This window comes from Cyphellophora europaea (assembly GCF_000365145.1).
Source record: "Cyphellophora europaea CBS 101466 unplaced genomic scaffold supercont1.3, whole genome shotgun sequence".
NCBI classification, from domain to species: Eukaryota; Fungi; Ascomycota; class Eurotiomycetes; order Chaetothyriales; family Cyphellophoraceae; genus Cyphellophora; species Cyphellophora europaea.
Window position 1 is genome coordinate 2,038,300 of NW_008481809.1, and position 12,117 is coordinate 2,050,416.

Below are 12,117 nucleotides of genomic sequence, written 5' to 3' on the forward strand. Positions count from 1 at the left end.
GACAGCAGGTTCAACGGAGTGGAGCCAATCGACTTCAACTTGCTGACGCCTTTTCTTGGCGCGTCCGTATCTCAAAGACTCATTTCGACGCGTGCTTTGTCCCTGTTGGCCACCTTCCAGCCGCAACATATCTGTTTGAGAAGCCAGATGCACACTAGACTTCCTCATCACATGAGCTTTGCTCCAGCAGCCGTAGCAATCGCCGACAGCACAACTTTGAGCCGCGTTCTGCTGATAGCCTGGCCATTCTAACCACCTTCAAGCTGAAGCTTTATTCCAGCTCGCTTTCAATAGATCTGCGCACTTTTCGCCTATAGCATACGCTGGCATTTGAGTATGGCCGGAGTGCAGACGCGGCATCACACTGCAATCGGCGACTCTCAGACCCTTTACACCTCTGACCTTCAGCTGGGAATCCAACACCGCCATTTCATCGCCATCATTTCCCATCTTACACGTGCCCGCAGCATGATAGCATGTCGTTGCATGCGTTTTGACATGATCGATCCACTGATCTCGGTGCGTAAACTTATGGTGCTGCAGATCCGCGGGCCATGACCCCGAGATCAGCTCCGCCGTGGCAGGGCCTTGAGTTACGATCTCATTCCCGAGTCTCGTACCCTCGGTCATCACCAGCAGATCAAGTGGATCCGCTAGGTAGTTATGATCGATCTTCGGATTGTCATGCGGACTTGCTGATGCGAGTGTGACAGTGCCTGTCGACCTCGGCGAGAACAACTCGGTGATCATGGCAAAGGCATGTTTATGGTCGATGGGGAAATCCTCATATTGTTTTGGTCCGCCATACAGCTCAGTGGTGAAGAATTCCACGTGCGGCTGGCTCGGTGTGAGGTCCATCGGATCACGCCCTTGCTTCCGTTTAGCTTCCTGCCAGAGCTTCGAATCCTGTAGGCGGTCGTCTAGCCGAGCAAACCCAAACGCGCCGAATGGAAATGTCGACAAGATTCCACTCTTTTCCTCCTTGTACAGCCTGAATGCTGCCATGGCCGCATTGTCGTGGTAGACTAGATGGTCATTGGTTATGCCAGGCTTGTTGACCTCATAAAATGTAAAAGTGATGAGATGATCGAGCAAGTTCTGACCAACGCCAGGCGAGTTGACGAGCACAGGTATACCATGCTTACCAAGCTCAGGACCAGGGCCAATACCCGAGCGCATTAACAGTGGAGGCGAGCAGTACGCTCCAGCGGACACGATGATCTCTTTGCGTGCTCGTACCTTGGTGCTATTCCCCTCGCGGTCGATCACCGTCACACTTGTGGCTCTTGGGATGCCGTCCTCAACTGTGTCAAAATTGATCTTGTCGACAGTAGTGTCCACAAGGATGTCAATGTTGGCCTTGTGTTGATTGTTGGTAACAAAATCAGCTCCTGTTGTTCGGATGCCCTTGTGATCTGACAAAAGTTAGGTAGGAAAGTCGCGGCAGTGCGTAAGCTTACGAGTTCGTGCTGCGTGGCCGCAGCCGTGTGCGCAGTTCCCAGATGAGCAGATGTCCGGGATCAAAGGCAGGCCTTTATACTCCATTGACTGCAGCACCAACTTGGATATCGGAGCCAAGTCATGCGGCTCAGTGTGCAAGTGCCCACTCGTGCCGTGGGGCGTCTTCTCATCAGGGTTGAACCAAGACTTATTGTGAAAGTTCTCGGCCTATAGCTCCGAGTCAGAAGCTGCGACCGTTGCACAACACATACTGACCTTGCGCATATAGCCGAATACCTCCTCACCGGACCATCCCGGAAGTCTGTTCCTCACCGTCAGTAATGCGTCGCCGGTCACGCACGAGGAAGTCATACTCCCAATCATCAAAATCCTGCTTCGTTCCCTTCACAACGAGGGTGCCGTTAACGCCCGAGCTACCACCCAGGAAGCGGCCTCTGCTGAGTTTGACGTGCCGGTCATTGACGCCCTTCATGGGCTCGGATACCAGCCTCCAATCATTATCGGTATCAACTACCGCAATCAGCCTGCCTGTGCAGAAGGAGAATTCGCACGAGATCCCTTACAATTCTGCGACCATCCCCCGACCATGTGCACATTCTCGAGGTCCTTGTTGTGCGCTCCAGCTTCAATGAGCAGGATTTTAGTGTTTGCATCTTCGGCAAGACGACCTGCTACCACACAGCCCGAAGTACCACCTCCACTTTAGAGGTTGACCGTCAGCGACCGCATTCCACAGCACAAGGACAAGTTCACCTTACCAGATGATGAAATCGTACTCGTCCTGCTGAGCGATTCTACCAGGGGACATGATTGCCACTAGCGACTCATCAACCAGGAGAATTAAAAGCCCAGCGACGCTGGTTCATATTCCCCAGACATTTATATAGAGTTCAAAGGAACCCCGGACAGACGGGCCTGCCGCATGGAACCAATTCCACCCCTAAACTCGTGCTGCTGTGAGTGCCACAGCCGCATCGGATCTACGCCTGCGAAAACCTTTTCGGTCCTACGCCAGAACTAGTCGGGTCGCAAGAATCCGACATGCTAACAATGCCTACGATGACACTCGGCAAGCAATGCTAATGCAGTGCTCGCTTTGCACTGCAATGCTCGCGGATAATGAACGCCAATATAATGCCTGGGGTGCGGGGGAAGAGCGGGGGACGGAACGATTCCTTCAAAGAATCCCCTTCCCGGCCCCATTGCGTTCGGCATTCCATTATTTTCTGGGGGGAATATATGGTCCACAGAGTCATATACACAGACGATGAAATCGGGCGGGGGATGCTCGACTCAGCGAATGTGACCTCGATTGGAGGCACCGCGTCCCGCGGAGAATTTTCCGCCACAGTGTCGGCAAGTCGAGGCTTGCCTTTGTCAGGCACGGGCCTCCTCCTAGACAGATGCCTTGCGCAGCATGCTGGTCTCAGAAACCGTAGATCGTGTGAATCGACCTCGCCTGGACTACCAACCTCAGGTCGACATTAATCAAACACAGTATCCGTTCCGGTCACTCATGCGACCAGCCCATCAGACTCCGGCGGACCCTTGTAAACTGGACATCACAAATTAGCAACTGCAAAATCTAGCCCAGCACGAAATGGACAAGCAGACGTACCTTTCCGGGCGTGAACAGCATACCAAAGCGCCGCGATCACGCCAAAGCCCACAAACACCACACTGGCGTAATTCATCGTCACCTCCGTGACCGGCAGCGCCGTCGGCATGCTGAACAGCACGACCTCAAACCCAATCCACGCAACCGCCACACAGTTGACGACCACACCGGCGATGGGTCCAACATTCCACCTCGCGCTATTGACCTCCTTGCGCGCGTGCAGCAGGCTGACGGTAATGGGAATCGCGTAGCTGACCGCCAACGCCATCACGCCCACAGACACGAACGCGGTGAACGCCGAGGTGCTTCCCAAATTGATGAGGCCGAGCAGCAGCTGCACGACGGTGGTGAGGGCGAGGGCCCAGACGGGGACGCCGAGCCGGGGGTTGACGCGGCTCCACAGGGGCGAGCCTGGGATGGCCTTGTCGCGCGCGAAGGCCCAGGTGCAGCGGCTGGCGGCGACGGTGATGCTGATGCTGCAGAAGACGGTGATGGCGAGGACCAGGAAGGTGAGGCCGAGACCGCCGCCGGGGGTGCCCATGACGGTGTGGAAGATGTAGGGGAGGGCTTGGGCTTGGGGGGCCTCGAGGATGTCGGCTAGTGGGGGCAGGGTGAAACAGATGGGGAGGATGAAGAAGAGGCCTGGTTTACCGGGTTAGTAGGCACTTGATGTGTGAGTTGGGGGTTGAGGTATTCAGACCTGCAAAGCCACCGACGGGGACGCAGAGGGAGATAGCCCAGGGGACTTTAACTGTCGGGTCGGCGCACTCCTCAGCCATGGAGGAGATCATGCCGATCGCAGAGAAGGTGTATGCTGCGGGAAGCAGGCCGATGAAGAAGGTGAAGCCACCCCAGCCTGAGAACGACTCATCGTAGTGTCCTAGGGCGTAAGCCGCGCTATGCCTCCCGGCGTCGGCCTTGACGGACAGGGCGATGAGGATAACAACGATACTCAGAGCTGTCCACGCTGCACAGATCGTGTCGACCATGGGCAGATAGCGGTTGGCGAATGTGCATATCAGGAAACTGGCCAGGCACACGGCATAGAATATGAGCAGCAGCTGCCAGTCAGAGGCCGCCCAGTCCGGATGATACATGGCGGCTGTTGCCGCGAGCAGGGACGCGAGCCCGAAGTTCACGCTGAGGGTGATGGTCCAATTGCCGATGAGCCACGTCCAGCCGGTGATGAACGACAGCACCGTCTTACCCCTCGAAGCAATCTGGAATGACCAATAGTATGGGCCGGCGGAGGTTGGGTATCGAGACGCGAGTTCGCCCAGGGAGATGGCGATGCATTCGTTCAGGACCAGGACGACGATCCAGCCTACGAAGATTGACAGAGGCCCACCTCCGTATATAGCGGAGATCAATGGGCCTCCTTCGCCGTATGGAATGGCTGCAATCGCCAGCGATTGGAAGAGGAGGGTCGTCATGGATCGATTGCGCTGCAGCTCGGGTTTGTATCCGAGGATGGCGAGCGCATCGGCCTCATTGACGCTGCCGAGTCGGTGGGAGGTTGTGTCGACGCCGGCGTCTGGAGTTGACTCTCCAGACGAGACCTTCTTCTCGAGGTCGACCATGGTTGATGGGTCTGCTTGGTGGACTTCCTGTGGTACAGAGGAGAAAGAGAGGTGGCCGAGGGATAGTGGGAAGTCTATATCAGACCCCAGCAGGCTGTCACGAGGAGATTGCCACGAGTTGTTATCGAGGGGCCTGCGTTGTTGGACTACGCATCATGCCGTGGTACATTGTCGAGTACGCGTTCCACCCCCGCACCCAGGCTGGATCCAGGTACCAAGCATTCGGGTCTCCATGTTTCTTATCGAAGCTTGGTTTGCTTCACCCTAAGGAGTCAGCTTACCGCAGCTGCGATAGGCTGCTTGAACGAATCCCTGTCACGGGGGGTGCGATTGTGGGTAAGTTTCCCTGATGCAGCAGGGCAGTTTATCGACAGCCAATCGCGTTGTTGAATCTCACTGGAAAGATAACCTAGATGGGCATGGTTCGGGAAAGGGGACGTCGCTGTGGCTGGCAGCCGATGTGCGCCACAATCGTCGCCAGCCTGGGCTCGCATCTTACGGAACACCGTGATAGATCGTCTTCGAAAGCCATAAAATCACATTTCGATTGCGTCGATGTTTGAGTAGGAGCGATCATGTTGACGCCAAGGTTCATCAGCGCCGATGTCCACGCGGAGCAAGCGAGGCCGTTCTTGGCGGTATATCAACGTTATCAGCAGTGGCGTTGATCATCCCAAGCTCACTGATAAGGACCGAAATAAGAGCGCAAGCTGTTCCGCAAAATGGCATGGGCTCGGATGCTTTTAGATCCCAACCATGGAAGCGAGTGTGGTCCAGAAGGGTTGGGACGCCTGTGACAAGACAGATACGTTGTTTGTACTTGTATGCACCGTGTTTTGCTGGACTATTATCCCAGCCGTTGGTTTAGGTGAGTTGTTCGTGAACAAATCTAGGACGAAGCTAATCATAATGCAGGATACTCCGGATATTCGACCCGACGGAGTGGTCTGGCATCTTTCATTCCATCTGTGTACGTTGTTTGCGTCTGCACCATACAATGGTGGCTCATCGGCTACACGCTGGCATACGGCGAGGGCTCAGGCGTGATTGGAGATTTCAAATATGCCTTCCATCGCAGTGTGCTGGCCGAGCCAGTCGGTACGATCCCAGCACTGCTGTTCAGCATGTTCCAGCTGGTGTTTGAGGCGACAGTGTGTGCCATTGCAGTAGGCGGAGCATGCGAAAGGGGCAGAATTGCTCCTTTGATACCCTTCATCTTTGTGAGTAAAAGGGGCTGCAGCGTCTGAGTGGGAGCGCTAATAATCTTTATAGTTATGGTCCACATTTATCTACTGCCCACTGGCGCATATGGTATGGGGTGGAGGCTTCTTGTCTGAGCTCGGCGTCCTTGACTTTGCAGGGGGCACACCTGTCCACATATGCTCCGGTGCCACAGCCAGTGCGATCAGCATCTACTTGTCATATCCACTGGCACGGTCCAGGAAATCCTCTGTGCGGACTCCCTCGCACCTAAGGCTCCATCGGCCACACAACTCACTCAGTCAACTACTCGCCATGATCATCATTTGGGGAAGCTGGCTAGCATTTGACGCAGGAACTACCCTGAGCTTGAATTTCCTGTCCATCAACGCGTTGGCAGTCACAAATCTGTGTGCCTCAGCTGGCGCCATCACCTGGGCATCGATGACCTACTTCGAAACGGGCAAATGGTCTTTGGACTCCACATTCATGGGCGCAATTAGTGGCTTGGTCATGATAACGCCTGCTGCTGGGTTCATCGACGTCCCAACGTCTTTCTTCTTCGGCGTGTTCGGAGCCGTCATCTGTCGACAGGCGCTGCGGATCAAGTTCACAAAGTTTGCCGCCAGATGGAGATGGGTCGACAATGGAGACACATTTGCAACTCATTGCGTGGGAGGCTTTGTCGGGACTATTGCGACAGGGTTGTTTGCTCAGAAGTCTGTAGCAGCATATGGCGAAGTCGAGGTTGATGGGGGCGTGTTCTTCGACGGAAACGTCCGACAGTTGGGTGTTCAGATTGTAAGTGGTGTATCTTGTGACTAGGAGATATCGGTGACACTAACAGTCACATAGGTCGAGGCTTTGGTCGGTTTCACCTGGTCATTCGTCGGATCGTTTATCCTTATAGCCTTGGTCGACTGCATTCCAGGCTGCGAAGTTTTAGCTGTGGACAGGTGAGTGAATGATGCACGGCTCAGTACGTTGCTAATTCTCTCAGTGATGTTAACTCCGGTATGGATGCGGCGCAGATGGATGAAAGCCTATATGAAGCTCAATGGGAGGGCGAGGAAGACTATAAGCCATTGGCTAACGGGAATATTCACTTGGACTAATACAGTAGAGAAACAAGGGGTGTTTCTCTGGCACTCGGTAAGATCTACCACTCTCTAAGGGGTCCTGTGAGAAATATTGGTGTCCTCTCAAATGAGGAAAGAGCCCGCCAGTGGCCACCGCTGGGAGCTCCATGTTGCCACCGTACTCCAAGCCCTGTTGAACAAGGGGTGCGAAATACCCAGAACTCATGGAATCTCACCACTACAACTCCTGGCTACTAATTAAAGGAAGTGACTTGAACTGTACTAAGCTTTTATTGAACATGTCATCTGCAACACCATATTCAGTCGCTACTGTTTCCAGAACGCTGCCACGATTTCAGCAACATCGTGCTCTCTTTCCCTTACAAAAGAATGATCTCCTCCAGAAACCACCGTGACATCCTCGATACCCAGCTCCACTAGCTGCTCTTTGCTAGCAACGGGATCATCTTCTGCCAGCGCTGCCATTTTCTTGAAAGGCAGCCGCGCAAATTGCCGAAAGCGTTCCTCGATTCCCATACAACCACCATCTCGGAACATGCTTAGCACACTATACGGATAACCTTGGTGGTGCTGCAATTCCCAATGTCTCAAGGCTTGAGCAACAACTTTGCCTTGCTCCGACTCGGTACGCCAATTCTCGGGCACTATCAAGGGACCGCCTTCTAGCCATGAAAGAACGACTTCCCGGGCTTCTTCCTCCCTGTCCTTAGAGTCCTTCAAGAGTTCTTGCATATGGCTTGGGATAAGTGACATACTCATGATACCGGCAGGTGCGAGGAGCGCAACTGACTCTGCCAACCAAGGGTTGTTAATGGCAAAGCTGACAGCCGTCGAGCCGCCGAACGAGTAGCCGATGATATGCGCCGAGGTCCATTTCATATATCCCAGCACCTGTAAGATCTGCAAGTGGAAGATATGTGGTGTGTGTGCCAGCAGTGGTGTCGATGACAGACAGTGACCCCAGAGATCAAACATCACTATATGTGCATCTGGTTCTATTTCCCGTAGTTCTTTTGCCAGCGGCCACAAGCCCAACGCAGGAGTGTTCAGGCCATGGATGAAGAGGACTCGGCGTTTGACTTGCCCCGTGGAGGGGAAAAGGTTGTAAACTGCGGTTCTCCCGAGATCTGAGGTGAGGAACTGTGGGTCTGGAAAAGCATCTCCGAAAGTCTCTATGAATGATTGGTGGGTCGGCGCTTCGACAATGCTGGTATTTTCCAGCAACATTGGTCGAGGAAGATTGATGTCCACAGGGAAGTTTCCTTTGATGCCCGCCATTTTGTGTCTTGTCTAACGTCTGCAACGGTTTCTCGCAAGAACAAATGGGTTTATGTGTCTTCCCTCGATGTTACATCCAAGGAAATCGAAGGGTGGGTTTCTGTGTATGGATTTGATAATTTGTCAGCCAAGCCGGGAGTCAGGCGTCCTAGCTGTAAATTCTCATAAAATGGCGTGAATTTCGAGGAAAGGGCTTTATTGCGGCAACTAAGGTACATGCAGAACGATCTCAGTGCTGTAAGCTGGCTTGAGGCATTCTTTGCAGCACTTCGGAAATTATCGCAAGACTTGACTCTGTACTATGACTCCGCCGATATCTGCTGGGCAGGCCCGCGCTGAAGGACAATGTAGAGGTTCATGGAGAAACTCTTTCTCGACTTTGGAGCAACTATCTGATATACGGAGCTTTGCTCAGTGCTGTTGCTTGTGTCGCCCAGATGTGTCTTCCCATTTGTACATACGCTTTGCCGAAGACTTCCAAGACTGCGGCGGCATCAGAGCCGTTCTCCTGAACAGCTTGTCGGTATTCCTCAGCCGTGCCAAAGGTTGCGACTTTCCACTGTTGCTTCCAGGTAGCAACCATATGGACAGCCAGCGGATGGTTTGACTGTATTTTCGTGGCAACAGCGTAGAATGACGATCGCGTGGCATGATATTTGGGTGACTTGAAGAGCTGAACCTCCGAAAATTGATGAAGCTTCTGGAGCAATTGCAGGTTTTCCCATGCCTCTAGCTTATGCAACAGAATCACAATTGTTCCGCCTGGCCTGACGTGCTCGAGTCCGAGAGACAGCTGCACAAGGCTGAGACGACGTGCTTCTCGTGCTTCTCTCCATGGGGAACGTTGGTGAGTGCGTAGAACTTGACCGTCGCAGAAGACGAGATCGAACTTGTCGCCGTCGGTGAGTAGCTTTTGCAGACGAAAGTCACCCGCATCGGGATGCGCACTTGGAATATCGGCTTCGATGACCCCCATATCACCGCCGAGCATAGTGATATCCGTAAAGGTCACATCAAGTTTGTCGCTCTCTACCAGGACTTCATGCCCGCCTTGTTCGACGGGTAAGCTAAACCCTCGTGCGATGGCGACCCGTTGTGTCTCGAGCACAAACGACACGAATCCTCCTGGTGCCATACACAAGTCAAGCACGTCAATAGGATGGCCTTGAGGGTAGATTTGGAAAGCGCCGGTCTTATCATGTAGCTGCTTCGCGATCGCTTTCATCATGCCATAGAAGTATCTTGCCGTCTTTGTATCTGCTTTGTCTGCGTTTTTCCGCTGGTTTCGAAAATGCTCATCACCTTGGGGATTCGCCCAACCCTATGGACAAGAAGTCATACGTCAGGCACAAAGACGACCAAACTTTCCCATGGCATACTCACTTTAGCTCTCAACTCTCCTAAATAGCAGAACTCCTTGACATGCTCCCGCAGATATGCGGTGACAGCTGTTTTCGCCCAGATTGACTCGGAGTTGGTGGTCTTATCGGGTCTTGTAGCGACCTCATCTGCGCTAACTTGCGGAACAAGATTCATGGTCTTCGGAGGGACAAAGCTGTGTCGTCAGTTCTCCTGGTGTGCTGCCGTCAAGGTGATTCAAGGTACAGTATACAATCGCGAAACGACAATCAGGCATTCAACTTGTGATTCAGATCTTATTGAAGTGCTCTACGCTCGTTTCCTCGATCTATCAATTGATGCCACGGCAACCGTGCCACGTCACCCGGCGCCAGCTTGTCTAGCTTCGCATGCGCCCAGCTGATGTCGTCCCTCAATACGAACTTCCCTACCTGGCCTTAGCTGTGGAAAATACGCTAGTCTGCCGCAATGCATCTTAGCGTCTCTCAGACTCAATTAGTAGGCCAACAACCGAGATGTGCTGTACAGTTGATATCGCAAAGCCTCATAGACTGTTGTATTGGTCGGGGACCCCGCCATCAGGCTAACGCCTTGTTCAGGCGTAAATGCGACAGTTCTGTCTGCTCGATCCTTCGAGCACAGCTTCAGTCTCTTGCATGAGGCGAATACTGTTTTGCGATGGCTGATTTGATACACGTAAGGGGAATTTTCACATTCTCTGCTCCCGTCACTGAAACATTCGACCACGGGTCTTGACAACCAGTTGAAGGTATTCATTGAAGCGTAGGAACTATATGTTTACCTCTATACACTAGTCAAAGAGCGTCATCCCTGCCGTAGCTGAATCCAGACCAGAGGTGGAAACATATGAAGTAGGAAATGACACTGAGTACCTCAGTGCCACCTCTACAACTTGGTGCTGGGCAACCCTTGTTCACCCAGGGTCAGCCGTAATTACAGTATATAGACACCGCCATGAATGAGCGACGAGGCTAGGGTGAAGAAAGCTTCTTGCAGCCACACTACACGTAGTCCTGGTCAGTCGCTCTAGATCATGGTAGGGATGTGTGGTGAGGAGAGGAGCGGGCGAATCTTTCCGAGCCCACTGCTCATGTACAAGGTCTCGGTTTGACAAACTTCTGTTAGGCCGCGCGTGTAGCTACGGGACAGGCCCGTGAGATCCTCCTTCTTACCATAAATCTTAGGCTTGTGCCATATCATTATGTCGGAGCATCACTTTTCTTCAACTTCTCACCCGCAGCTACGCTATCAAGATTTTCATCCTGTTTCGGGCCAACGATGGATGAGATTGACGGATTCTTCTCTAGTTATCCTGAGTTTGACTACGACAGGTCAGCATCGTCCCCTCGAGAGTTCTATCGTATGTGCGATCAATTCGGCTGGCGCAAGGACAAGGATGGCCTTTACCCACGAGAGGGACAGACCGCGCATGCCGAGTTTAGAAAAGCTATGGTTAGGGGTTTCAACAGCGGCTTCGGTGTTGATGTGAACAGCCCAGCTGCTTGGGAAAGCATGTGTCATCTCCTTCGTATTTCACCCGTGCCGGATACGCTGCAAGGCATGAGGGATGTACGATCATTCATAGCCATACATCGATCCAAGGTACAGGCTGACTGAGCTTGCAGGCGGTCAAATCGATATACGTGAATCTTTCTGATTTATTGGACGGCCGCCGGTCAGGGACGAGGATCCGCACCTTCGATACCCGAGAGGAACTCGCTGCCTACACGATTCGTGAGGGGCGGATCTTCCCCAAGAAAGAAGCGTACGCCGGAGGGATCTTAAGATATCTACTTAGAGAGATCACTGGAACATATGAAGTCCGCCGGGCTGACGCCACCCGAGGTGGCAGAGGAAGGAGCGGCAGAGGCAGAGGCAGCGGTGGAAAGAAAAAACAGTAACTCTCTTTCGAACACAAGAATGAGACTCGATGATTATGTTTCCCTTCGACTCTGAAGCGACGGTAGAATCTCGCGAGGCGGTCCAGGCGGGCTGGAATGTTTAGAGCAATGCTGGAAATCATTCTACGGACCACGAAAAGGAGGGGAAATGTGAAGCATTGGAGGCTTCTCTCAATAGCTACTGGGCTGATAAAAGAGTGACATCTTCCGAAATTTGAGTCGTACGACCCACCATGATTGCCACAAACATCTCAATCCGAAAGCGAGACTGTTCTTCAATCACTACTTTTTGCCAGATACTTGGGCCTGAGATGTAGCCTGGGCATTGCTACCAGATTCCCTACCGCTGTTGGTGTTTCGGTCGCCCGCAGATTGAGCTCGGGAAGCGAAGCTGGAGGATGACATGTCATTGCCGCCCTTGGCCTGGCCGCTGTTAGTTTGGCGTTCGGAACGAAATAGCCCGTATAACCGACCTGAGAGCTCTGGACTCTTGAAGATGCGTCTTTCGTCATGGGAGTAGGCATCTGTGCGTGTGTTGTTGACTTGAAACGTTGGTAGAACGGTTTGGCTAAACTTGTATTGAAGGCCGTTTATCTCGA

At 53.0% G+C, this 12,117-nt stretch overlaps 6 protein-coding genes across 6 annotated transcripts; 2 read left to right on the forward strand and 4 right to left on the reverse strand.

Annotated features, from left to right (window-relative positions):
- Window positions 1-258: 258 nt before the first annotated feature.
- Window positions 259-2,269, reverse strand: HMPREF1541_03671 (uncharacterized protein; the record flags this gene model as incomplete). The annotated part of the gene is made up of 6 exons (XM_008718021.1): window positions 259-1,415; window positions 1,461-1,668; window positions 1,717-1,762; window positions 1,815-1,971; window positions 2,025-2,161; window positions 2,220-2,269. The coding sequence occupies 6 exons, from the start codon at window positions 2,267-2,269 to the stop codon at window positions 259-261; spliced, it is 1,755 nt and encodes a 584-aa protein (XP_008716243.1).
- A 706-nt stretch (window positions 2,270-2,975) lies between these two features.
- Window positions 2,976-4,659, reverse strand: HMPREF1541_03672 (uncharacterized protein; the record flags this gene model as incomplete). Its single annotated transcript, XM_008718022.1, has 3 exons — window positions 2,976-3,016; window positions 3,080-3,721; window positions 3,780-4,659. 3 exons carry the CDS (start codon window positions 4,657-4,659, stop codon window positions 2,976-2,978), a joined length of 1,563 nt encoding a protein of 520 aa, XP_008716244.1.
- Window positions 4,660-5,415: 756 nt separating this feature from the next.
- HMPREF1541_03673 (uncharacterized protein) lies at window positions 5,416-6,974 on the forward strand (the record flags this gene model as incomplete). The annotated part of the gene is made up of 5 exons (XM_008718023.1): window positions 5,416-5,527; window positions 5,575-5,879; window positions 5,932-6,660; window positions 6,715-6,815; window positions 6,860-6,974. The coding sequence occupies 5 exons, from the start codon at window positions 5,416-5,418 to the stop codon at window positions 6,972-6,974; spliced, it is 1,362 nt and encodes a 453-aa protein (XP_008716245.1).
- A 291-nt stretch (window positions 6,975-7,265) lies between these two features.
- HMPREF1541_03674 (uncharacterized protein) lies at window positions 7,266-8,237 on the reverse strand (the record flags this gene model as incomplete). The annotated part of the gene is made up of 1 exon (XM_008718024.1): window positions 7,266-8,237. The coding sequence occupies one exon, from the start codon at window positions 8,235-8,237 to the stop codon at window positions 7,266-7,268; it is 972 nt and encodes a 323-aa protein (XP_008716246.1).
- Window positions 8,238-8,625: 388 nt separating this feature from the next.
- HMPREF1541_03675 (uncharacterized protein) lies at window positions 8,626-9,773 on the reverse strand (the record flags this gene model as incomplete). Its single annotated transcript, XM_008718025.1, has 2 exons — window positions 8,626-9,558; window positions 9,621-9,773. The coding sequence occupies 2 exons, from the start codon at window positions 9,771-9,773 to the stop codon at window positions 8,626-8,628; spliced, it is 1,086 nt and encodes a 361-aa protein (XP_008716247.1).
- A 1,122-nt stretch (window positions 9,774-10,895) lies between these two features.
- HMPREF1541_03676 (uncharacterized protein) lies at window positions 10,896-11,518 on the forward strand (the record flags this gene model as incomplete). The annotated part of the gene is made up of 2 exons (XM_008718026.1): window positions 10,896-11,186; window positions 11,243-11,518. The coding sequence occupies 2 exons, from the start codon at window positions 10,896-10,898 to the stop codon at window positions 11,516-11,518; spliced, it is 567 nt and encodes a 188-aa protein (XP_008716248.1).
- Between the last annotated feature and the right edge of the window lie 599 nt (window positions 11,519-12,117).